This window comes from Spea bombifrons, chromosome 1, assembly GCF_027358695.1.
Source record: "Spea bombifrons isolate aSpeBom1 chromosome 1, aSpeBom1.2.pri, whole genome shotgun sequence".
Lineage (NCBI taxonomy): Eukaryota > Metazoa > Chordata > Amphibia > Anura > Pelobatidae > Spea > Spea bombifrons.
In genome coordinates, this window is record NC_071087.1 from 59126817 (window position 1) to 59153623 (window position 26807).

Genomic DNA, 26807 nt, shown 5'->3' on the forward strand with positions numbered 1-26807 from the left:
GAGTAAATGTAACTCAAGTTAACACGTCATGAGCAACTTTGCTACTGCAAATTCTCCTCAATTGCGTTTGACGATTAGTAAATTCATTCATATGTCTCAGCTTCCCTATTTCTGTTAATGCTGTGTTTTGTTTGAGGGATTGACTCCAAGAGCAACGGCCCATCTTAATTATAGATAGTGCTTTGGACTGATAAAGTCAAGCTTTTTAAAAATAAGACAATTCCAACATTCAGTGTACAAATGTTCACATCAACAACATTAATTACTTTTTTATAAAAGAATATACATTTTTGTCTGACATTCACAAGAATAAGCATATTCATAAAATAGCTTCTTGTCGAAAACACAGTGCTGGGTTTTGGTTTTAAGTGCATGCCCCAAAGAAGGAGCCACAAAACACACCATAGCCATCCATCGTAAATAAAATCCTCAATTTTTCATTGAAACAAGCATTTCAGTTATCAGGAGTAACATTAACATTGTAGTATCTTTCATAAAAACAGCCTATTGCAAATATTTTATCTGCCATCTGCAGTAATTGTAATGTAGAAATGACTAAAACGTTAAAAAATACATTTTTCTCCCAGACATATCCATCTCAGGTGTTTTGTTGATATAGAACAAAAACATGCCTTCTATAAATATGGATTGAAGGCATCATTTAAATGTAGGTATTTTTTTCATATAGTATACTGGAAACAACCGCGTCTTGGGTTTTCCGGACAGAAAATGGTTGTGTATTTTGTGTTTATAATTTTCCTTTAAGCATAAGAAAAAGCTTAAAAGTCTTGGATGGATGAGCTCACTTACTTGCAGTGGGTAAAATTAACTGACAATTCAACATAAGTTATGATAAGCAAATTCAACAAAATCACTATGGACAAAACTGACATTTCTTCAATGTCTCAACACATCTTTTCCAACCTCTCTGAGGTTGGTGAACATCCAAAGGGAGGGGAACATCTATATACACATGTACAAATACATATATTATATATATTTCTGTTGAACCTCAGTCTAACTTTCCCGTAAATTAGTATACTGAAGCTCAGAACTAAATACTTCTTTATACAGTGGAGGAAAGGTGTGAGCTGTGTCGGGATGTAGGAGCCGGAAAAACTCCAACTTGTCTGAGTGTAGGTTACAGATGGTTTTCATCAGTGGCAGCTTGGAGATCATCTGTCAAGAAGAGAGGATGCAAAGAGTTGTAAGCATCTTCTGGGATAAAGAAGAGGTTACAATTTAAGCTTAGAAAACAATAATTTTGAAGTATGCTGATCAAGGACAGAACTTCCAGAAAAGTACAGTACCATATTTTTTAAAGTTTTGCTAGTCATATTAAAAAACAATTGTCTTTGTTTAGGGATCAATGAAGAAAAGTAAGATTATCTTTGTTATTTGAATGAAATCCAGTGTCAGTGTTATGCTTTAGTGAATTCCTACCATATAGTATCATAGCTGCCACCAGTACTGGCAAGGTGGTCCCAACCCCTAAAGCAATGGGATTTAATATTTTTTTTTATAAAACATTTTAGGGATCTCTTGGGCATTGGGCATTTCAACAGTGTTCTAGCGCCACACCCTTTAAGGACGTAAAATTGGGTTAAATTAGACAGCAGGGGGGATTTATAAATAAGCACCACAAGCATATGATAGATGCAATGCCTAAAAATGATTTCTATAAACGGAAATATCAGCCTGTACTCCTATTTAAGATGTTTTCAGATGGCCTTATCGCCTATGAAACGTCAGGAAAATCTTGCAAGGATGAATGTACTATTACGTTGAAAGGGTAGTCTTGACCCTTCTTGTGGATTCAACAGTTTTCCCATAGGGTCATTAAGAGGTTAATGTTTCTGCTCTTCAGTGAGTTATTTTTGTATAAAAAAAATCATTTTAATTATCAGTTGCTTATGTGATAGAGGATAGAGAGTGATACTTAAAAATACTAATACAGTGTCTGATTTTGAGTTGGGAAAAGTTTGGACGTAGAAAAAACCCCACCTTCGCTAAAAGATCATCACTGCAGTGCCTCTTCTGTATTTCTCTTTGTAAGGCCATAAATATCCTGTCTTGAAGCTTCTGAACTTTGTTGGATTCTGTTAGCCACGGACGATCTAAAATGACAGAAATATTATGGAACATGTAGCTTTCAAACCTCTGTGCGCAAATGTGTGTTATTTTTGCATAAGTCTAGCAGTTCAACTTACAGTGTGATTCTGTTTATGTATATTTGTGCACTTCCCAGGAATACTAGCCTGGTGATCTTCCCATCCCTTTATAAGCTGGAGTCAGGAGTGGGCAATATACAGAATTAAAAAGGCATATGTAGCTATTGAAGCGGGAGACTAAGTGGGTCAGTGGAGCACCAAGATAGTTACAGTGGGTTCATTGCACCCAGGTGTCCCTGTAACCAAGGTGCTCAGTGGGGTAATACAGTATCCCGGCACCTTGCACTGAAGACATGGCTCTGTGCAATGTTAGAGAGTGTGAGCGAATTCAGGAGTGTGTAAGTATATGTTTTAGTGTATGGTGCTAGAGTGACTGTGTGTGTGTTAGCATAAGGCATTAGAGTGAGTGTACTGTTACGGTCAACATTATTGGCATCCTTTAATATTTTGTACACCATATACAACATCTCCTGAAACATTGTGTAGTGAAATAGCTTTGGTCTATGTAAAAAAGAAATGAGAGGAAACCATATAAAAATGGAAATATCGCCATGACAATATTTCTTTTAAAGAATTCAAATCAGTTTGAAAAAAACTAGTAACATAGTAACATCGTTCATAAGGTTGAAAAAAGACCAAAGTCCATCAGGTGCAACCTATATACCTATTGTGTCCCTACTGTGTTGATCCAGAGGAAGGCAAAAAACCCTTATGAAGCAGATGCCAATTGCCCCATACCAGGGGGAAAATTCCTTCCCGACTCCAAATATGGCAATCAGAATAAATTCCTAGATCAACATTCTGTCCCTTTTAATCTAATATCCATAACTTGTAATATTATTGCTTTCAAGAAACACGTCCAGGCTCCTTTTGAACTCTTTTATTAAGTTTACCATTACCACTTCCTCTGGCAGAGAGTTCCATAGTCTCACCGCTCTTACTGTAAAGAACCCCCGTCTGTGCTGGTGTAGAAACCTTCTTTCCTCTAGCCGTAGAGGATGTACCCTTGTTATAGATACAGTCCAGGGTATAAATAGGACCTGGGAGTGATCTCTGTACTGTCCCCTTATATATTTATACATAGTTATTAAGTCCCCCCTAAGCCGTATTTTTTCTAAACTAAATAACCCTAATTCTGATAATCTTTCTGGGTACTGTAGTCCTCCCATTCCCCTTATTACTCTGGTTGCCCGTCTTTGAACCCTCTCCAGCTCCACTATATCATTCTCGTACACTGGTGCCCAGTACTGTACACAGTATTCCATGTGTGGTCTGACTAGTGACTTGTACAGTGGTAGAATTATTTCCTTGTCGTGGGCATCTATGCCCCTTTTGATGCACCCCATGATTTTATTTGCCTTAGCAGCAGCTGTCTGACACTGGTCGCTACAGGTAAATTTACTGTTAACTAAAACTCCTAAGTCCTTTTCCATGTCAGTCTTCCCCAGTGTATTCCCATTTAAAACATATTCCCAGCCTGGATTTTTCTTCCCCATGTGCATAACCTTACATTTATCTGTGTTGAACCTCATCTGCCACATCCCAGCCCAAGCCTCCAACCTATCCAGATCCATTTGTAACCGTGCACTGTCCTCTATTGTGTTAACCACGTTAAAGAGCTTAGTATCGTCTGCAAAGATTGATACTTTACTATACAATCCCTCTACAAGGTCATTAATAAATATATTAAAAAGAATAGGACCCAAAACTGACCCCTGTGGTGCCCCACTAGTAACAGTCACCCACTCAGAGTATGTACCATTAATAACCACCCTCTGTTTCCTATCACTGAGCCAGTTACTTACCCACATACACACATTCTCCCCCAGCCCAAGCATTCTCATTTTATGTACCAGCCTTTTATGCGGCACCGTATCAAATGCTTTGGAAAAATCATGATATACGACATCCAGCGATTCACCCCGATCCAGTCTTGAGCTCACCTCCTCATAATAGCCGATCAGGTTAGTTTGACAGGACCGATCCCTTGTAAACCCATGCTGATATGGAGTCATACATTTATTTTCATTGAGATACTCCAATAGCATCTCTTAGGAAACCCTCAAACAGTTTACATACAACAGAGGTTAAACTAACGCCTATAATTCCCCGGGTCACTTTTTGTCCCCTTTTTTTAATATTGGCACAACATTTGGTATGCGCCAGTCCTGGGGAACAGACCCGGTCACTATAGAGTCCTTGAATATTAGAAATAGGGGTCTGTCTATTACATTACTTAACTCCCTTAGAATGTCATGGTTGTTAAATTAGACTCACATGTGATAAATTGTCAGTGCTCACACTGCTTCAATTAACAAATGATGGCTTTAATGCTTAAAAAGGCCATTTTTATTCCCTGTTCCTTTTTCCCAATGTAAAGACAAGAAAGCATCAGAAACACTATTATCAAACATTAACATTCTATAGGGTACTAGGTCATCTCCAAAGACCTTGGTATTCCTGTTTCAACAGTTTGTAAAGCGATTAAGAAGTTTGCTGTTCATGGGACTGCCATGAACCTCCTCTTGTAGAAAAAAACCTGCAAAAACACACACATCAGACCTGTGCGATCAGAAGGGTTGGCTTCAACCTATATCATAACGCTGCAGTTTCACACTGCCGAAAGCTAATACATAAAAAGGTACAACAGATCTTTGCCAAAACCTACCTAGTGAAAATATAGTAGAGCTCTTTGGACATGCAGACCAGCGATATGTTTTTAGGTGATGAAATTAAATTTATAAGGGGAAAGAACACCCTACCTACACAGTATTATTCTCTGAAAGTTTACTCACATGAATACAATACAAACGCTTAAATAAACTATTATATGCTCTTTAATACATATTATAGCTGAATGTCTTCTTTTAATTAGTTAAAGAAAGCAAATGGTGCAGATATACATTGGCTACTTCACTGTGTTTGATGAGCACAAATATCCCAAATACACATTTTGTTTTATATGGAGGTTTGGTTCACCCTCTCTTAGTACCTGGGGACATCAGAACTGCGGCGCTAAAAAGAGCAATTTCTTCATCTGACAGTTCCAAGCAGCACAGGGTACGACCCAAATCAAAGATGGCAGATACCAGGTCATCACATCCTGAAGAAGAAGACAAAATAGGTAATATTCCTCCAGGAGTATAATAAAAAATAGAGTTTACTCTACAAGACAGTTTACTCACCAAGAGACCGAAACATCTGAATTCCTCCAAACTTTCCTTCAAAAAAGACTGTGTTGTGTAACGGGTTGAATACGCGGGTCATCCTTATGAGAAGGACTTCCAGACACCCTAATGCAGAGACACATAACAGCCAGAGGGGTGTGGAGAGGGAGTGTAAGATATTCCCGGCAACCCAGGAAAAGAAAATAAACCAATACATTTAGGGATTATGTTTTTAAATACAAATGCAGTTGTTCCCCAAGTTAATGGACAGAATGTTTAATTATAAACCCAAGTAATTGGGCTCCCACCCGCAACCCATAAAAAAGGAATATGATTTTTGGGGGAAATAGTGTGGTGGAGATATGATATAAGAATTGAGCACCAAGATTAGGAGTACAATTCAGTTGAAAGGGGTTGGAGGGTGATTTATATAAGATTTGAAGCAAACAATAAAAAAAAAAGGGGGAGAAGAGGAAGCAATAGGTTAGATATATCAGAAAACAAAGAATACTAATATTTTAAGCTTATGTGAAATAAAGTTCCATTTGAAAACTACGCTACCTCTAAACAGATACCCATACAATTAATGCATTTTTTCATTTTCTTTTCTAAACTATCCTGAAACTAATCAATTAGCTCCCTGACTACCAATATTTATCCATCCAACTTTACTGTATGCATGCTAATATTAGACTGTCTATACCAGTGTAAAGTACCAGTGTAGTTAGATGTTTAATGCATTATTGACTGGGCCCCATTATAAGAGCTATCACCCTGACGGAGATTCTGTTGCTCATCCCTACAAGCCATTTAAACATCCTTACCTGCTTTAAGGAGGACAATTTGGTCATTTTGACAAAGTTCCATGAACCCATCCAAACGTTTGGCAAACTCCACAACATACTGGACAGCATTGGAGAGATGAATAGCACAAATCTGCCACATTTCCTCACATGACTGAGGAGAAATAGGAAGACAAGCTTAATTAATTTTGTACCAAAAGTATTAAAGTAAAGCTTAGAAATGTATTTTACTATAAATAAAACATGTTTGTGGACTTAGCACCATAGTAGTAGCAATGGTTTTGTGGGTGGAAAAGTACAGCTGAAAATATCCACATTCTCCTATCATACTGCAGAAAAATACATTACTGGACACATGTCTCAGTTATTTCATAAAACTGTATGAAGAATGGAAGACCAGAATTTATTTTAGTTGGTGTAGGGATTAGAACATATTTTAGAACACACTAAAGTGATGAAAGTAAGGGTCATTTAGAGAGTAAAAGATGCAAGGGCTTTTATTGGTTGTTCTTTAATATATTTAATCACATACATTTTTTTCCTGTTTCATGAATTTGTCAGGAGTACTTAACTATATCTCATTCTCTTACAAGTATGACTTTTGTCTGAACCCCTCATCTCCTGCTGTAACCCGTTTCCACTTGGTATGACTATCCCATATTTCGTCTGAACCCCTCATCTCCTGCTGTAACCCGTTTCCACTTGGTATGACTATCCCATATTTCGTCTGAACCCCTCATCTCCTGCTGTAGCCCCTGTTTCCACTTGGTATGTCTTTATCCTGCATGTCTCCGTACCCTGCTGCTTTCAAATGGTTAAATGTGGAGCCCTCTAGTCTAGCTTAATTGCATTTGTTAGCCAAGGTGTGAAACATCTGCATCCTGTATGTAATCACCTTATCTGACCACTTGTGAGGCAGCCCTATAAATTCCTAGGCCTCACTTGGAAACAAGCTTCTAGGGCTGCAACTAACGATTATTTTAATAATCGATTAGTTGGCAGATTATTTTTTCGATTAATCGATTAATCGGATAAAAAAAAACAATATGCAAATTTTTCGTTTATTTAAAATAATTTAATGAACTGGATGTTAAAAAACAACTTAAAATTTACATTAACATTCTTATTTTGTTATGATGTAATAAAAAACAATATTTTCAAAGTACAAGAACCCAAACACAATATTTATGAAACAAAATAACCCCAAACATTCTGAAGAGGTGGACTATTACTGTTCAAGAAACTTTGCCCCAGCCCTGGCACTTTGCACCCAGCACTTTGCCCCAGAACTTTGCACCCAGCACTTTGCACCCAGCACTTTGCCCCAGCCCTGGCACTTTGCACCCAGCAAGCACTTTGCACCCAGCACTCAGCACTTTGCACCAGCACTTTGCACTTTGCACCCAGCACTCAGCACTTTGCACCCAGCACTTTGCCCCAGCCCTGCCACTTTGCACCCAGCACTTTGCCCCAGCCCTGGCACTTTGCACCCAGCAAGCACTTTGCACCCAGCACTCAGCACTTTGCACCAGCACTTTGCACTTTGCACCCAGCCCTGGCACTTTGCAGCCAGCCCTGGCACTTTGTACCCAGCACTGGCACTTTGCACCCAGCACTTTGCACTGTGCCCCTGCACCCAGTCTCCAACTCTGCCCTGCCCCCACATTCTGCCCTGCCCCCACACTCACACTCTGCCCTGCACCCACTCTGCCCTGCACCCACACTCACACCCTGCCCTGCATCCCCACCCCCACTCTGCCCTGCACCCCCAGTCTCCCACTCTGCCCTGCACCCACACTCACACCCTGCATCCCCACCCCCACTCTGCCCTGCACCCAGTCTCCTGCCCTGCACCCCCACCCCCACTCTGCCCTGCACCCACACTCACACCCTGCATCCCCTGAAACCCCACCCCCACCCCACCGTGGACCCCCACCCCCGCGAATCGCTCTGTGCGAATGGAGCCACTCGCACAGAGCGAACCGCTCTGTGCGAATGGAGCCACTCGCACAGAGCGAATCGCTCTGTGCGAGTGGCTCCATTCGCACAGAGCGATTCGCTCTGTGCGAGTGGCTCTGTGCGATCTGTGCACATAGACATGAAGAATACTTACCTCCGGAACGCGTCACATCCGTCACGTAGCTAGAAGGCGGAGACTGCAGAGCGTGTAGCAGAAGCGGGGAACGCTCGCGGAGGTAAGTAAAAGGAGCCGAGTGCTCCAACAACGAATCGATCGCTCGATTAATCGATAACGGAAATCGTCGACAACGATTTCCGTTATCGATTATTATCGATTTTATCGATTCGTTGTTTCAGCCCTACAAGCTTCCTTGTATATGTAGCTGCTGTGGCCTCTTCCAAAGTGGTTTCATCATAAGTGGATAGTTAAGAGTTACACTGGAGTTAAACCAGAGGAAAACTACAAATGACATACCTAGTACCATTGCAGAAAGCGCTGCACCCCTCCTGTGAAATCCCCTTCCCCGTTCTCAACTTTCAAAACCTCTCTGAAAACCCACCTGTTCAGGGAAGCGTACGACATTCTTTCCCAGTACTCCCAACCATCATCATATTCAAGCCATCTGAATAATCAACAGCTTCAACACATCATTGGAACCAGATCAACTCATCCCCATCCAAGCAGTCCTCTCCTGTTGTCTCACTTCCCCCTCAACCACTGACTAGATTGTAAGCTCGCAAGAGCAGGGCTCTCTTCTACGTTGCACCAGTTTGTTATTGTATGTGTTATTGTATGTGTTTCTAAATTGTTCTTCTGTAACAGCGCTGCGGACTCTGCCGGCGCTTTATAAATAAATGCAATGTAATGTAACTATGTGACATAAAAGCTGATACAGTATGTTGTGTTTGTGTTAAACTTTCAGACAAAATATAATGACAGGTCTACTGAGGTTTATTTGCTTAACATACTACATAGATTATACAATGTTTTTGATGTTTTGTGTCAATGGAACAGCAGTTATTACTGTAGGCTTTCAACCCAGAACACATGGATATTACCTTGCTCTGTAAGATGCGCACCTCCTCCTGTGAGTGAATATTCCAGGTCATCCTGCGGAGCTCATCACTAGTAAACTGACAAGTATCTAGATGGGAACGGATGATGTTTTGGGTTACTTGTTCTGTGGGGAGAGGGTCAGAATTAAGGATAGTAAACTTTACTTCTTCACTTTTAACATTTTCACTTTTATTTCTTAATTCTTCAGTTTCATATGCTGTTAGAACTAAAGATGTCACTGCTGTATTGGGAGTTTTTAGTTAACAATGTCAACTTTTATTGAGTCAACATAGAAAACTATATACATTTTTTAAACGTTTGAGAGCTCAGAGGTCCTTTCATCTGAACTCCAAAAGTTTATATGACTTTCCACCTCTTTCTATGTTGGCCCAATAAAAAGATATCCACTTCAACTTCTGGTTCCATATGGAGTTAGAGAAAATAATTTTTATATGATTTGTAGAGACATTGGCTATAATTCAATGAAGTGATATAAAGTACATAACCAAGCTCCAAAATACAACTGACTTGTTAATGCCAGTCATGCTGGTTAGCATGCTACAGCAGATGCAAATAGTCCTAGTACAATTACCGTCTATATAGTTAAAAAAAACACATCCTATGAGCTTAACAAAATGGTACCCAACAAATGTGCATTCCAGCCTATCAAAACAAAAATAAAAAAACAGACTCAGAAGTAGACAGAGACGAGCGACAGAAACCTCTATCACTTTTTTGGATACCTAAGGGCTCATTTCAGGGGCTTCTACACCTTGTCCCTTGGTAAATTATTACTCGCATTATTTAGGTATACTAAATGAGGAGGGAAATTAGGGTTAAACTAAATTTCACTAAAATTGCTCTGATCCTGTATACATACAATAGCATTGGTCCATCATCTTTAAGGGTGAAAGTAGCCTAGATATGGAGAAACCTAGATATTGTGGTTGTGTTCATCATAATCTGTATATCTGGATTGGTATATTCATAAATTTGCACTGCATGCTAGTTTCTGTTGACCCTAGTGTGTGGGTGAAAAGAAAAAGACTGTGCTTGAACAAAAGCCCCAAACACCTGAAAACATTGTATTGAAAATAAAATGGCATATCAGTGTGTGATGACATTTAATCAGGCAAGCTAATTTCTTATGTTGTGCGAAGGTAATGGGATTAATAGTGTAAACATTTGTGGTCGACATTGTGGTTTAAATCTAGAACAGAGTGGTCTTGTATAAGAAATTGGTTTATTATCTGGTCATTTTTATAGTCTGTGGTGTATTCTAGTCTAGGGGAACTAGGGACAGCAAGTTCAGGAGGCAGCAGCCCTTCTCCCTCGAAACAGGGACCATATCGCCCTCTTGGGTGATCAGGGTCCAGTAGAAGCACTGTTTAACTAGTGAGATCAATGATCTCCCTTTTAGCCAGCCCACTGACACTAAGGAGACCTCCATAGTTCACCTATGACGGCGCTCAGCTGTAAGGAAGGCAGCGGGAACGGGGCGGCTCGTGGAGCTGCCCTGAGTTAGGCCTACGGCAGGGCTGAACATTGATATGCCACTGGTTATAGTGCCAGTAAACATAAATAACTTTGGCTTCTTCAATGCAAATGTTTTGCATAGCCTACAGATACACATATATCTGACAATTACACTTTACTCCAGTAAAGCTACATTCAAACATGCAAATGGGGATCTAGATACCGGTAATTAGAGTTGTGGCATTAAAAGCTAAAAGATTAATTTATTTATTGGTATTCCCAGTCTCCCAAATATGTACATACCTATATCTGTGGGGATGATGTCCAGCAATCTCTTTTCCTCTCCCAGTCCGGGGAGGGGGTCTGGTGTGGCCACATGGCATGGGTCTGGGGAATGCTGTGTGGAGAGTGGGAGCTCCAAACTGTAGTATGAGCTGCTTCCTTCAGGTGTAAGGGGAAAATCAAGGAGGATGCCATCGGACAGAGCACTCAGATCATCTAGGTCAGAAAAACCACTACTGCCGCTAGTGGAATAACCTCTAGAGACAGCATCTGCCCCCTCCCTGCCCAACACTTGCTCCTGGTTCTGTTGGTGCTTCTGGACCTCAGCATACAAACTGTCCCTTTGCTTCTTGGACATGCGACCAAACTTCACAGCTGAAGAGAGTTAAACAGAGTACATGTATGAGAACAAATCTTATGAACAGTGAGCAATGTTACTGTAATTCTCATATTGCACTAATTAGGGTACTCTAGCATTCTTAATAGGTAAAATTGTAACATTTTCCTCCACTATGCATTTCCCCTTACCTCTTCCCAACTGGTTTTCTTTCACATAATCCCCCCTTTCCACATTAACATTAAAAATAATCAAACAGTTGTTATCCAGTCTACCTTCCTTCCCTCAGTAGCTCAATGTCATACATTAATACTTACTTATATTTACCCTGGCACCCTTCAAAGAATGGCTACCTGGTTCTTATAAACAGTGCATCTAGAAAATAAATGCATTAAGAAGTCTAGACACCAGATCTTGCAATGAGTGACCTAGTACCCACCATCTCTGGACATTCCCAGTTCAAGGCACTTTTGAAGACGACAGTGCTGGCAGCGGTTGCGATTTGTTCGATCAATTAGACAGTTTCGTTGGCGAGAACATGAGTAACTGGCATTGTTTTGCTGGCTCCTCCGGAAGAAACCCTGACAAGAGATTATTGAGGATTATTGAGACGTCAAATCATTATTTGTGGTGCAGCCAGTGGGTTAAAGGAATTATAAACACTAAAATAATGGATGGACATTTTTATCTGATGTTACTAGTTGAAGTATGTTTTATAGACCTTTGATGCATTAACCCCTTAAGGATCGGGCTCTTTTTTAATTTTTGTACCCTTAGCACACGACCCTGCAATTTTCTACTCTCGTTTAGTGTACCCACATAAGTTACATGTAGTTTTTTCAGAACAAGAAGGGCTTTCTTCAGATGCCATTTTCCTGCAAAAGCTAATAAAAAAATAGATTCTACTATTTGTCCTGAGTTTAGAAATACCCAATGACTTTATAAGTTATAGGGCAATATATTTTTTTTCAAACCTGGGAATCCTGTCCCCATGTCCTATTTGGGGCATCTTTGAAGCCAGCTAATTCAATTTACTCCCACCAAACCATATATTTTTGAAAACTAGACACCACAGAGTACCGTATTTGCTCGATTATAAGACGACCCTGATTATAAGACGACTCCCCAAAAATCTGAATATTAATTTAGGAAAAAAAGAAAAAGCCTGAATATAAGACGACCCTATGGGAAAAAAGTTTTACCAGTAAATGTTAATTCATGTAAACTATGTAAACTATTTTTTGAAAATAAAAGCTATGATTGAGAAAAATGTTTTGTTCCTTTTATTTTCCAACCTGCCCCCCAGTTATGCACATCTGCCCCAGGCTTGTCACTCTGCCCCATAAATGTCTTAGACCCCCTATATGCCACTGTGCCCCATGATATGCCTTTTAACCCTCTAAATGCCACTGTGCCCCATGATATGCCTCTTAACCCTCTATATGCCACTGTGCCCCATGATATGCCTTTTGACCCCCTATGTGCCACTCTGCCTCCAGAAATGCCCCTATATGCCACTCTGGCATTTAGGGGGTTAAAAGGCATATTATGGGGCAGAGTGGCATATAGGGAGGTATAAGGCATTTCAGGAGGCAGAGTGGAGTATAGAGGGTTAAAAGGCATTTCTGGAGGCAGAGTGGCATTAAGGGGGTTAAAAGGCATTTCATAGAGCACTCTGACTCCCGGTGTGTTGTCCGGGCAGCGTGTAGACGTCTACGCGATGCGGGTAAGCAACTTCCGCTGCAGCCGGAAGGAGGTGCGGTTAGCAGCGGGGGTTGTCTGCGTCCATCGTGCAGACCTTCCCCGGCTGTCAGAGAGAATTCCCCGGTGAGGGGAACTCTGATCTCTGACAGCCGGGGAAGGTCTGCACGATGGACGCAGACAACCCCCGCTGCTAAACGGAAGGAGGTGTGGCTAGCAGCAGGGGTTGTCTGCGTCCATCGCGCAGACCTTCCCCGGCTGTCAGAGAGAATTCCCCGGTGAGTGGAACTCTGATCTCTGACAGCCGGGGAAGGTCTGCGCGATGGACGCAGACAACCCCCGCTGCTAACCGCACCTCCTTCTGGCTGCAGCGGAAGTTGTCTACAGGGACTCAGAAGCCCCAGTAAGTTGGAGGGGGCAGGAGGATCCAGGTCCCCTGCAGTGTTGCGGGGGATCTGGATCTTACTCTCATAGTCAGACCTATTTGGTCTGATTATAAGATGACGGGTATTTTTCAGAGCATTTGCTCTGAAAAAAACCTTGTCTTATAATTGAGCAAATACGGTATTTCAACTGTTGGTATTTTCTTAGACTTAACTTGACACCAGCCTTTGCCAAATTTAGTAGTAGTGTTTTTTGGGGTTTTTTTCCCACACAAATTGTACTTTGGGTAAAAATGTACTGGTATTGGTATGTGTCACTGCCAAACACACATGTATGTGTTCAGCAACACCTACTGAGTACAGTGATACCACTCATGCATGGGTATGTCACATTATTTGGGGCTAAATTTTGATATCTGGTCCTGGTATGCTGGTATTTTAACACTTTCCATGCACTAATTGCATGGTATTTTAACACTTTCCATGCACTAATTTCAACACCAGCCTTTGCCAAAGTCTGTAGTAGTAATTTTTTTGTGTTTGTTTCTACAATTTCACACAATTTGTACTTTATGTATGAATTTAGAGCTCCTGGTATATGTCAATGACAAACACCCCAACATCTTCTGAGTACAATGATACCACCCATACATAGGATTGCCTGGTTGTTGCCTTATGAGGGCCATGGCTAGCCATGCTTAAGGGTGGACCTAGCCCTAGGCATGCTTAAATGGGCTGAAAGTAGTAGGAGGAATGAGTGTGGACAAACGCTGGTCGCCTACCCCCAAAAAAAGCCAAGAGGGAACAAGGGCTTCACCCAGAGAGTTCTCAGGTAGGATGATGAGGGGGCTGCTGTACTTGGGGAGAAGATGGTTAGAATGTTGGAGGAGATTGTAAACTAGGATCTGAGGGGATAAAGGGGTAGCTAGCATAGATTAAAGGCAGAGCTTAGCTTCAGAAAAAAGGTGGGGTGTTTGGATCAGCACAGAAAGCAAGGCTGCTATATGAAAACATGTTTTAAGTTTCTTTACACAGGGTGAATTATCAAAGATGGGAATCTACACACTATGTTAAACTTTTTAAGCAAAATGAGGAAAGTACAGCGATGGTGAATACAGGGCTATGGAGAGACGCAAATAATATATTTTTTGACAAATTCAATAAAAAAAATGCAAAATAGGGAGCAATGCAATTTCACAATGAAACCACTGGCATCCATAAGTTATAAAAGAGATCCCCAAAGCAAATCTCTTTCCATATTGCAAACAGATAAATACAAATAAAGAAAAAAAAACTATAAGAATGTGCCCTAATACCCTTCTTAGTTCTACCACTAAAAAAAAATCAAAAGAATTTGCTACCCCCATCCCATATGCCTTAAGTCATAAAAAAAACTATGTATGTAATCAGGGAATGTTGCCAAACAAAAATTGGGTTATTGTACAGCAGCGGAACCAACTCAATAGAAGAAATCCTAATTGAAATTGCAAAAAACATGGTTTTATATTTTTTGTACATATATATTTACAAATATTAGCACTAATGATTGATTTTTATTTGATATGCATTTCTATAATTTCAAAAGGAGGTCAGGGGTGTCCAACCTGCGGCCCTCCAGCTGTTGCAAGACTACATTTCCCATACTCTGTAGCTAAAAGAGCATTATGGGAGACATAGTCCTATTGTCTTAGTAAAGTTTAAACCACAACTCTCCTAATAACTCATTTTATAGTGGAAAAATTCTAAAATGATAAAAAGGGAAGGGGTTATCGCTCTTCTCCTCAAGCAATGCATATGATTGCGTGGACCCGTTATCAAAAAGTAATATGGTAGATGACGGGAAATTAAGATACACACACACCGTATTGGCCCGAATGTCCCCCCCCACACACACTTTAGGTCTTTAACCCCTTAAGGACAATGGGCGGTCCCTAAACCCATTGAAAACAATTCATTTTGAGCCCGTACATGTACGGGCTTAGTCTTTAAGGGGTTAAAGTAGGGGTGCGGCCTGTATTCAGGGTTTTGTGCAGGGATGCGCAGTTCCTGTCGCCTGACGCCCGGGACATGTAGTTCTGGGCGCCGAGCAGGTGTTTTTGTTCCATTTTCATGTATTCCTGCTGCAGGGGACCTGGATCCTTCTCTCCAGCAGCCGTGGACGTCTGCGCAATGATGGTAAGTCAGAGGGGGGGTGGCACTTCTAGTAAGCACAGTGGGATATCAGGGGGGCAGAGTGGCACCTCTAGGGGGCATAAAGCATATCTAGAGGGCAGGTTGTAATTTCTAATGGGCATAAAGCATTTCCTGGGGGCAGGTGGCCATTTCTAGGGGGTAGGTGGGCATTTCTATGGGGCATAAAGCATATCTGGGGTGTCAGAGTGGCATATCTGGGGGCATAAAGCATATCAGGGGCAGAGTGGCATATCAGGGGGCAGAGGGGCATGTATGTAAGTAAGGTGCATTATGAATTAAGGGGGGGGGCTTAAAATGGCTATTGGTTTTCTGTTTGTATATAACATATGCTGACAAACTGATAGATACCAAAAATGTTAAAATACGTGTATTCCTGTTCATGCATTAGACAAAATACTGTTTTACCATAACACTAATGTGTATTTTTTCTTTAAAAATATTTTTTCTTTAAAATAGCATCAAACTTTAAGGGTGCAGCCTATATTCGAGCCAGTACGGTATATATATATATATATATATATATATATTGTGGCAAAGTAATGGACTCTGTGTACATAAGTGGCAGATTGGAACGCTCATTATTCCCAGCATGGGGAGGGTTAATTGCTGGAGGTCAGCAATGTGGAGCCAATTAACCTGAACTCAGGTGCTTAAAGGGGCGGCCGTTAGAGGCATTAGATGTCTGGGAGTAGGGTGAGAGGCAGGCAAGCCAGAGGCCCTCAGACTGTATGAAAAGGATTTGTTTTTGCTTTGGTTTATTTACACTATGAAGTGCATTGCTGTGGACTGTACAATTCTGCAATAAACCACATCTTGCTTTTATTCTGCTGGTGTTCGGAGTTTCTTGTTTTGATCGAGCCATCCTGCCACAAGTGGTGTCAGAAGTGGGATATTGCTGTTTGAACCCTGTATCAACATGGAGGATGTTTTAAAGGCCCTCCTGCATGCTACTACAGTGCAACAGGAAACCAACCGGCTGATAACTGCTCAGATGGGAGCTATGATGGAAGCACAGCAAGAGGACAGGATTGTCCTAAAAGAGATTGTACAGCAACTCTCAAAAACTACCACAGATGAACAGAGCAGCAGTCCAAAACCTATCCATGCAAGTCCGTATCTGCAAAAGATGACGCCGCAAGATGATGTGGAGGCCTATCTAACAGCTTTTGAGCGGACTGCCATCAGAGAGCAATGGCCTCGCACTCAATGGGCTGGTATAGTTGCACCTTTTTTGCTTGGTGAAGCTCAAAAAGCCTATTTTGACCTAGAGGAAGAGGCGGCTGCTAGTTATGATATTCTTAAAGCAGAGATTCTTGCAAGGACTGGCGTGACTCCAGTGATCCGTGCCCAACGGTTCTATAATTGGAAATACCAGGAACAGAAGGCACCAAGATCACAAATGTTTGATTTGATTCATCTGGCCAGGAGATGGTTAAAACCAGAGAGTTCAACGCCTGCTCAAATAATTGAGACCTTGGTTTTGGATCGTTTTTTGCGAGGATTACCCCAAGGCCTACGAGAGTGGACAGGGCAGGGAAGCCCTACCACTTATGATGCAATGGTGGCACTGGTTGAACAATATACAGCAGTGAGAGAGTTAAAATCTACATCACAGACTAAAATGCAACACAACCAAAGACTGCTCACAAGCTCAAGGCCCTGGAACTATGGAAAAAATCAAGTTGTGATCCGAACTGGAGGCCCTGAAGTTTCTCCGGATGGAAACCAGGACTATAAACCCTCAAAGGGATGGCAAACCAGGAAACCTGCAGTTACTTGCTTTGAGTGTGGGGAGCTAGGTCACATAAAAGCTATGTGTCCTCATTTGCAGGAACCTATGGAATGTGGGTATAATGCTATAAATGACTTTTGTGGACTAATCTGTTTGGTTGGGAAACAGACCGAAAAATGTGTGTTTGATAAATCTGTTTTGTTAAATGGGAAGGAAACCGTAGCGCTTGTGGACTCTGGGAGCGATATTTCCTTAGTGACAAGCAGTCTCATTCAACCGTCTCAGTTGCTCCCAGGTAAGAAGGTTGGGATACTCTGTGTACATGGCTGTACTGTATCATACCCTACTACCTCTGTAAACATAGGCTATGGGGGCCAAACATTTCCAGTAGTGGCTGCAGTGGTACCTAAATTACCCCATTCCCTTATTCTTGGACGTAATTTCCCGGCGTTTCAAAGCATGATTCAAAACCCGTGGGAGTCTGTAGAGGAGAACCCGTTTTGTGTTTTCCCATTGGTACACCCAGATTTGTTTTGTAAAAGGCGCAAGACAAGACGTGAGAGAAGGGAAGATAAGCATAGGGGTACTGGGGACTTACAAATGGCTTTGATAAATGAAGGTGTGACCTTACAAGATCCGAGCACTAGTTCCAACCCTTCAACCGAAATACTGGTTGAACCCCAGGGCCAAACCCGAGAACAGCCTACTATTGTGGATTTGGACGTTGGTTTAAATCAGTTTGGAAGGGAACAAGTCAATGATTTAACATTGCAAAATGCCCGTAACCAAATTGTAGAAGTTAATGGGACCATGGTCGATGGACAATCCAGAGACAGGTATCCTCATTTCATTCTTAGAAATGACCTACTTTATAGAGTGATCAGAGAGGAGGGGCAAGAACTTGAACAGCTCTTAGTACCAAGGTCCTTCAGGAGAAAGGTGTTGGAATTGGCCCATTCTCATTTGTTTGGGGGACATTTGGGGGTAGAAAAAACTCAGGAAAGGGTTTTAAGGCGATTTTTTTGGCCTGGGGTATATGAAGAGGTAAAGCGGTACTGTGCCTCATGCCCAGACTGCCAGCTAGCGACCCCAAAACCTCGTCTAAGAGCACCCCTAATCCCATTGCCAATTATTGAAACCCCTTTTGAGCGAATTGCTATGGATTTGGTGGGACCAATAGAAAAATCGGCTAAGGGTAATCAATATATTCTGGTCATATTGGATTTTGCTACACGCTACCCAGAAGCTATTCCCCTCCGCAATACTGCCTCCAAAACCATAGCGAAAGAATTGCTTCAAGTATTTTCTCGGGTAGGGTTACCAAAAGAAATTTTAACTGACCAAGGTACCCCTTTTATGTCCCGATTAATGAAGGAGTTGTGTCATTTGCTACAAATAAAAGCTTTGAGGACATCTGTGTACCATCCTCAAACAGATGGGTTAGTTGAAAGATTCAATAGGACCCTGAAACACATGTTACGTAAAGTGGTTGATAGAGATGGGAAAAATTGGGACACTCTCCTACCGTACTTACTATTTGCTATTCGGGAGGTTCCCCAATCTTCTGTAGGGTTTTCACCTTTTGAGCTCCTTTATGGTAGGCATCCAAGAGGTTTATTAGATATAGCGAAGGAGGAGTGGGAAGAACAAACGGTACCAGGACAGAATGTCATTCAGTATGTGGAGCAACTCAAGGGGCGCATTACACAAATTTCTCCTATAGTCAGACAATATCTGGAGGAAGCTCAAAGAAGCCAACAGGTTATTTACAACCGCCAGGCTGCAGTACGTTCTTTCCAACCTGGGGACCGAGTTATGGTCCTTGTTCCCACTGCCGAAAGCAAACTCTTGTCTCATTGGCAGGGCCCATATGAGATTATTGAACAAGTAGGCCCTGTAAACTATAAAGTTCGACAGCCTGATCGCAGGAAAGTCGAACAGATTTACCATATAAACCTGCTAAAACCCTGGAAGGATAGAGAAAGTAGTTTGGTTGCTATAGATAAATCCCCAGACCCAGATGTTAAAATATCTGCTGATCTCACCCCTGAACAGCAGAAGGAAGTTAAAGAAATGATATCAAGACATAAAGATGTCTTTTCTAGTATTCCTGGCAGAACTAGTGAAATCTGCCATGATATTATCACAGAACCAGGAGTTACAGTAAAAGTAAAGCCCTATAGAGTTCCCGAGGCAAAAAGGAGTGCAATACAAACAGAAGTAGCAAAAATGTTAGAACTGGGAGTCATTGAGGAATCACATAGCCAATGGTCTAGCCCCATAGTTCTAGTACCTAAGCCAGATGGGGCAGTTCGTTTTTGCAATGATTTTAGAAAACTTAATGAATGCTCTAAATTTGATGCCTATCCTATGCCTCGGGTTGATGAACTCATTGAGAAACTGGCACAGGCCAGATTCCTAAGTGTATTAGACCTTACAAAGGGTTATTGGCAGATCCCATTGACAGAAACTGCTAAAGAGAAAACTGCATTTGTGACCCCTGAAGGCCTGTACCAATATACAGTTTTGCCATTTGGGCTTCATGGAGCCCCAGCAACCTTTCAGAGGTTAATGAATAAACTTCTAAGACCTCACTCCAATTATGCTTCTGCATACTTAGATGATGTAGTCGTCTATAGCCGAGACTGGGACTCCCATTTGGGAAAGGTAGAAGCGGTTTTAAATAGTATTCGGAAAGCTGGTCTTACTGCTAATCCTGCCAAATGTTCTATTGGCTGTATGGAAGCCAAATATCTTGGTTATACTGTAGGGAGAGGACTGGTAAAACCTCAATTCACTAAGGCTGAGGCTATTGAACATTGGCCACGCCCTCTAAGAAAGAAACAGGTCAAAGCTTTCCTAGGAATAGTTGGCTATTATAGACGCTTCATACCCCACTTTGCCACTCGAGCTGCACCTCTCACTGATTTGATTAAAGCAAAGGCACCAGATACAGTGAGATGGAATGATGATGCAGAAAAAGCTTTTGCAGACTTGCGTACAGCTTTATGCAGGCACCCTGTTTTAGTAGCCCCGGATTTTAAGGAACATTTCTTTTTGCAAACGGATGCTTCTGATGTGGGCCTGGGGGCGGTATTATCTCAAATGATAGGAGAGGAAGAACATCCTGTGTTGTTTTTAAGTCGTAAGTTGTTGCCAAGGGAGCAGAAGTATGCTACTGTAGAGAAGGAATGTTTGGCCATTAAGTGGGCAACTGAAACATTAAAATATTATTTGTTGGGCAGATCTTTTACCCTCATCACTGACCATGCTCCACTACAATGGATGCAGAACAACAAAGACAAGAATACTAAAGTCACACGTTGGTTCCTCTCTATGCAACAGTTCAAATTTGTTGTGAAGCATAGGGCTGGGCTATTGCATGCCAACGCAGATGCATTGTCTAGGGTGCACAGTTTCTTGTCGAAGGCCGCTTCACACACCTGTGTTAAGCTGAGGGGGAGGGTATGTGGCAAAGTAATGGACTCTGTGTACATAAGTGGCAGATTGGAACGCTCATTATTCCCAGCATGGGGAGGGTTAATTGCTGGAGGTCAGCAATGTGGAGCCAATTAACCTGAACTCAGGTGCTTAAAGGGGCGGCCGTTAGAGGCATTAGATGTCTGGGAGTAGGGTGAGAGGCAGGCAAGCCAGAGGCCCTCAGACTGTATGAAAAGGATTTGTTTTTGCTTTGGTTTATTTACACTATGAAGTGCATTGCTGTGGACTGTACAATTCTGCAATAAACCACATCTTGCTTTTATTCTGCTGGTGTTCGGAGTTTCTTGTTTTGATCGAGCCATCCTGCCACAATATATATATATATATATATATATATATATATATACATACACACACACACACACACACACACATTGGCCACTTTATTTGGTACACCTGTTCAATTGCATAAATAGCCAGTCAGCCAATCACATGGCAGCAACTTAATTCTGAGGGCATCTGATGACAGAGTAGCCGTGTGCAAAAAATGGATTACACCTTATGATTCAATAGCTTGTAGAACCCCTTTAGCAGCAGTAACCTGAAGTTATCGTTTCCTGTATGACTATCAGTCTCTCATATTGTTGTGGAGGAATTTTGGCCCACTCTTCTTTACAGCGTTGCTTCAGGTCTTTTATGGTCCCGCCACAGCATTTCAAATTGGGTTGAGGTCTGGACTTTGACTTGGGCATTGCAACACCTTGATGATTTTCTTTTTCAGACATTATGTGGTAGATTTGCTGGTGTGATTGGGATCATTGTCCTGTTGTATGACCCAATTTCAACCAAGCTTTAGATGTCGTACAGATGGCCTCACATTTTGGCTGTAGAATACTTTGGTATACAGAGTTCATGGTCGTCTCAATGACTGCAAGGTTTCCAGGTCCTGTGGCTGCAAAACGAGCCTGAATCATCACCCCTCCACCACCGTGCTTGACAGTAAATATGTGATGTTTGTTGAAAACGAAACACAGCATATCGGCACAAATGTAGCGCTGTGCATTATGGCCAAGCATTTCCACCTTGGTCTCGTCTGTCCAAAGGACATTGTTCCAGAAGTCTTGTGGTTTGTTCACATGCAATTATGCAAACCTAAGCCGTGCTGCGTTCTTTTTAGAGAAAAGAGTCTTTCTCCTGGCAACCCTTCCAAACAAATCATACATGTTTAGTCTTTTTCTAATGGTACTGTCATGAACCTTAACATGCTAACTGAGCCCTGTAGAGTCTGAGATGTAACATTTGGGGTTTTTTTCAACTGTCTTGAATGTTTTCCACATTTGAATGTCTGCTACTTAGCATCTTAATTCCTATGGAAGGAGTAAGGGTTTTTCACACGCGGCTTCTCCATTTTGGCTTTATTTTTGTTTGTAAAATATAAATCATGACAGTGTAATATGTCATGTGGTGTTGTTCATCTAAGAATGTAGTTACCTAATTTTTAGACCTGCTAAGGAACACACTATTGTCATTATGTCCTGATGAGAGAGTGAGAGAGACTGTATATATATATACATACATACCAAGATCTTATTTTGGTCCACGTAGCACAGTTAGCATGCAAGCAACCTAAATCTATGGAAAGATAATGGACGGCACACAATAAAGTGACCAATAACTTTTGTTTAGGAAAATTAGTATATTTTCCAAATTACAACACAGATTCCCCAAAGTAAAATGGTACTTGTTAATCATGAATTAGTATATAATGTAGAGTACACTTACCTTGCATCCTTCACAGGTAATCACCCCATAATGAATCCCCGAGGACTTATCGCCACAAATTTTACATGGAATAACTTCTATCTGAGCTGTAATATAGACAAAAGGATTTTTTAGACTGCAATAATATCATTATCAAAAATGATAACAACAAATATGTAATGTATATGCATATGCTGTAATTACCACATGGCAAAGGGGATTCTGCTTAGAGCCCTTGCAAACTCAAGGCCCATCCAGCTGTCTCTTTCCCAAGTATTGTCTTTCAATAACGTAACGGAGCAGGTGAAGCAGAGAACCAAGCTCTTAAAAACAAAGTTGAATCTTGCTGAGATCTAAATTTGCTATCTAGCTTGTGTGTAGAAGGAAATGCAATATTCTACCTTTACTAATGTGGTTCAAGAATTGGTATGGCAAGTAATGATGATTCTCTCACTGACATGGTCTGAGCAAATGATAGTATTACTTTATAAACAATTATCTGTAAACCCAATTAAAGCTATAACTCACACATCTTTTTTCCCATATTTGAGTCATCATTAGTGAGAGGGCAATAAAGTGGCATTTTCCTATTTAAATACATGTAAATGGCTGGAACACAGCTACTTAATACATTGTTACAATTTTTTGAGATGTCTCATACTTCTCAACATTTTAAGTGGTGAGCAAAGTGGTACATAAGGATACGATTCCATCATACTTGTGATGTTCAGTGCATGCTTAGAGCATTTTCTATGATCTTGAGGGCCTTTGATGTCTGCACATTTGAAATGTGAGAAGTTCCAGTACATTTCTGGTTGATGGGATACAGTGAATGTTTTATATGGAGTTCAGAAGTAACCTTCTCACTGCAGAGATGGTGTGGAGGGAGCATGATCCCATTCATCCTTTGGGGAATCTGACCAACATCCTGGAGAGTGAAAAGCATTCTAAAAAGCTTCAGGAGCATAAAATCTATACTCTTAATAACCCAACAATTTTAGTCCAGTTTAGAGATCTCAGGCCACTTCACTACTAGACCTCTGCTACAATCAAATCATCTTTTGCTAAAACAGCTCCTTACTTTTTGTCTTAATCCTCTTTAACCTCCTAACAGATAAGGTGTTTCAAGAGCTCTTACTCCAGTATGTCTAAAGTTTGTTCATTTTATTGGTAACTTTATAATGAACTTGTAGTTGTAATTGCACAATGAAATCTGCTGGTATTTGTTAATAAAATCTAATAATAATCAAAACAATAATAGTAATGACACTGTCCACAAGATGTCAGTGGTAAACCACAGTTTTCTGTAGGTGTTCCGGTCACAACATTTTTCGTAGCTTTTAGCATAACAGTCCTTAAGTTTTCTCCCTTCTCCTTACCCGCCCCTACATAGGCTGTCTACTATCAACAACAATCAGTAACTTAAAAAGGGGAAAATGAAAGTTGATGAGATCATGCTGATGGAACAGAAAGTTAACATGACTTCTCCCATGGTATAGTCTTCCTTACAATATAACTAGTGTACAATGCATCTTTAATTGGGTTCTGGTGGGAGTTGGGGGGCACAGAACAGATTGTTATAATATCATGTCTGGGATATTTACAGAGTTACTACTCCCTTCTTTCTCAACCCAACATTATTGTTCTGTACACTACCTCTACACTTACTGAATAAAGTAAAAACCTCACTTAGCCGCTCTTCCACCTTTACCTTGCAACGTTACAGTTTCCATTACACCACCATAAAAATGTAGCTGCATCAAAATACTCTCTTGTTTTAATTTTAAACAAAAAATATATCTGGTAAGCCTGCATTGATTTCTGTTATGACCCCACTTCTGCGCTTGATATTTCTGTTACAGTGCAACCATTACAACACAGTAGTAATTCCCTCAGGACAAATCCCAAAAGACAGATGGCCGAGACTCCCTATATTATGCTGCTTTGGCCTGGCATCATACTGATGTCTCCGGGCAAGCCTCCTTGGCTTCTCTAGAATATTAAGCCGTTGCCTACAACTGTTTGGCTTCCAAATACATTTGTCCAGCCCTTCCTCAAGGTTTAATAGTGACGTTCAACTTAGTACTGGCATCCAGCACAGCCTGTTTCTCTGGGTGGCAGGCCTTTGGCATGAGGAAGTAGAGACAGCACACTAATTGCCAGTAGCAGTTGGTATCTATACCTTCTGCTTCAAGTATCGGTATGTGCTTGTTATTACCTGTCTCACTGTTATTAAAGGGTTGCAGATAATAAACCATGTATAGTAGTTTCTCATCCACCCTGTGTCCTGTGACTTTTATGGCTCACATCCATCTCTGTTCATTCCATTATTCCTCTCAATCAGTAAGTCTCCCTTTTCTCTACCCCTAATTTTTAAGCCCAATTTGAAAAGTTTTCCAGGTTGCTTTATGTTAGCCTACCCCAGTCACACAGTCTGAGACAGTAATCGCTCTTGTTTTTACACCTTCATTTCTATGTGGCATTTGGTAGGTTAATGATCAGTAGATTCCCCAAAGGCAATTACACCCTAGGCAGTTGCCTCTTTTGAACTTGGGGGGGGGGATGACTTTCACTGTCTGGTGTCTACCCTCTCTCTCATCCCATTATATTGAACAGCAGATCCCCTACTATCCCAATTTTTGCACCTTTTCCTTCCTAACTCACATCTCTCTCTCTCATCTTCACGTCTTCATCTCTACTCCCCCTTCTCTTATTGATCTCTGCCCCCGATCCTGTGACTCACTTCTGCTCTCTATCCACGTCACTGCTGTGTGGGCCCTGTTATGTAAGGTTCAAACCTGAGGGTACGATTAACTACTTCTCTGCTAACGAGCTGCGGTGAACCTGTCACTTTTCTATGTAACAAATTCAAATTGCTGGTGTATTAAACTGAGGGGTACTATGGCTTTGTGAAGCCTGTAAAGCAACTTATCTGACCATTCATATACAAACATTTTACAGTGATGCTGAAAATAGTGATCCAAAAAATATGGACTACTCATTTTAGAGAGGATAGCATAATATGTGTGTGCACGATAAGAGCACTACTACCCCCTGTGTATCATTTCCATAATACATGTTTACTAGAGATATGTATATATCAGTATACTTGTTTATGATTGTATGGCGACCTCTTGTGCTGTGCATACACCAAACACAAGATGATATATTGTTTCCTGGACTAGGTTTCCACTCAGAACATGCTTATAGGTGTGTGAGGGGGCGGAAAATTTATATCAATTAATACCTTACATTAACAATGAAACATTCTGTTCATGAGAGGACAAGGAGCCCTATGAGACTCTTAATAAAAGTGCATAAAAGAGGTAATTAGCAACAGAGTTGTTAGTTGGCACGCTCCATCCCTCCCGATTAATCCTTCTGGTTATATAAGAGGCATCTGCTATGATTATGTGGAGCACAGCCTAGAGACTAGTCCTAAGAACTGATTGGTTAAACAGGCTCACTGACTCTTTGTGATTGGTATACTAACCGGTCTGTCAGACTCTCTGCCCCACTGACACACTTTATTTGATTCCGTGTTTTGTTGCATAATCCAGAGATTAGTATGAGATTAACCCATGTCATGCTGCAGAGATGAATGAGCATGAATAACTGCTCCAAAACATTGCATCCTATGAACAGATAGATGTAGGAGGTCACATTTATTTCTACGTAATGGCAACCTTTTTCATGTAGGTTACTTATATAACACAAAAAAAATGTATGGTGCTCAAATATATAATGAAAACTGGTCTTATTACAAGATTCTAGAAATATATACCGTATATGTATCTATATATGTATCTATATATATATATATATATATATGTATCTATATATATATATATATATATATATATATATATATATATATATATATATAAAATCTGTGTCAGCATACAGTATATTGGTTTTGTTCGTGCTACCTATATTCTATACACCCAGACATCAATACAGGTCTGCATTTTTATTTACATAAAAATCACTGCGATGAAATGTATTTGCAAGTCACAGACAATTTTTGACAGTGACCAGACACAAGTTACCCTTGACTAGTTTTTAGTAATTGCAAATAAGTCTTTACAACAAGAGACAGTGAAAACAAACAGATTCGCGAGACTCAATGCTTCAAGCTCTGGTTAGCCTCCCAAAACTGGGATGGAAAAATAAAGATCCCACAATTCCTCAGCCTGCAGTATCAGGTGCCAAAACCGCACCCTTTAACACAGCCCGCATCACTGGATATGTAAAGAGGTGAAGGGTGATTTTTGGCTTGTTGTAATGCAAGGTGCCTATATTCAAGAGATGGTAAAAGGGGTGGACAAGGCATCTAGCACGAGT

The 26807-nt window shown here is 40.9% G+C and overlaps 1 protein-coding gene across 1 annotated transcript; it reads right to left on the reverse strand.

Annotated features, from left to right (window-relative positions):
- Nucleotides 1–821: 821 nt before the first annotated feature.
- Nucleotides 822–22571, reverse strand: LOC128489716 (nuclear receptor ROR-beta-like). Its single transcript, XM_053461764.1, has 9 exons — nt 22485–22571; nt 11692–11833; nt 10937–11290; nt 9160–9281; nt 6163–6295; nt 5357–5464; nt 5164–5274; nt 2005–2117; nt 822–1179 (listed from the first exon to the last, which is right to left on the reverse strand). The coding sequence occupies exons 2-9, from the start codon at nt 11702–11704 to the stop codon at nt 1018–1020; spliced, it is 1116 nt and encodes a 371-aa protein (XP_053317739.1). The 5' UTR covers nt 11705–11833; nt 22485–22571; the 3' UTR covers nt 822–1017.
- Between the last annotated feature and the right edge of the window lie 4236 nt (nt 22572–26807).

Coding starts and splice junctions, on each gene's coding strand:
- LOC128489716 (XM_053461764.1), bottom strand. Junction 5,275..5,356: donor TCAGATGTTTCGGTCTCTTG/GTGAGTAAACTG, acceptor CTTCTTCTTCAG/GATGTGATGACCTGGTATCT. Junction 1,180..2,004: donor GTGATGATCTTTTAGCGAAG/GTGGGGTTTTTT, acceptor TCTTCTTGACAG/ATGATCTCCAAGCTGCCACT.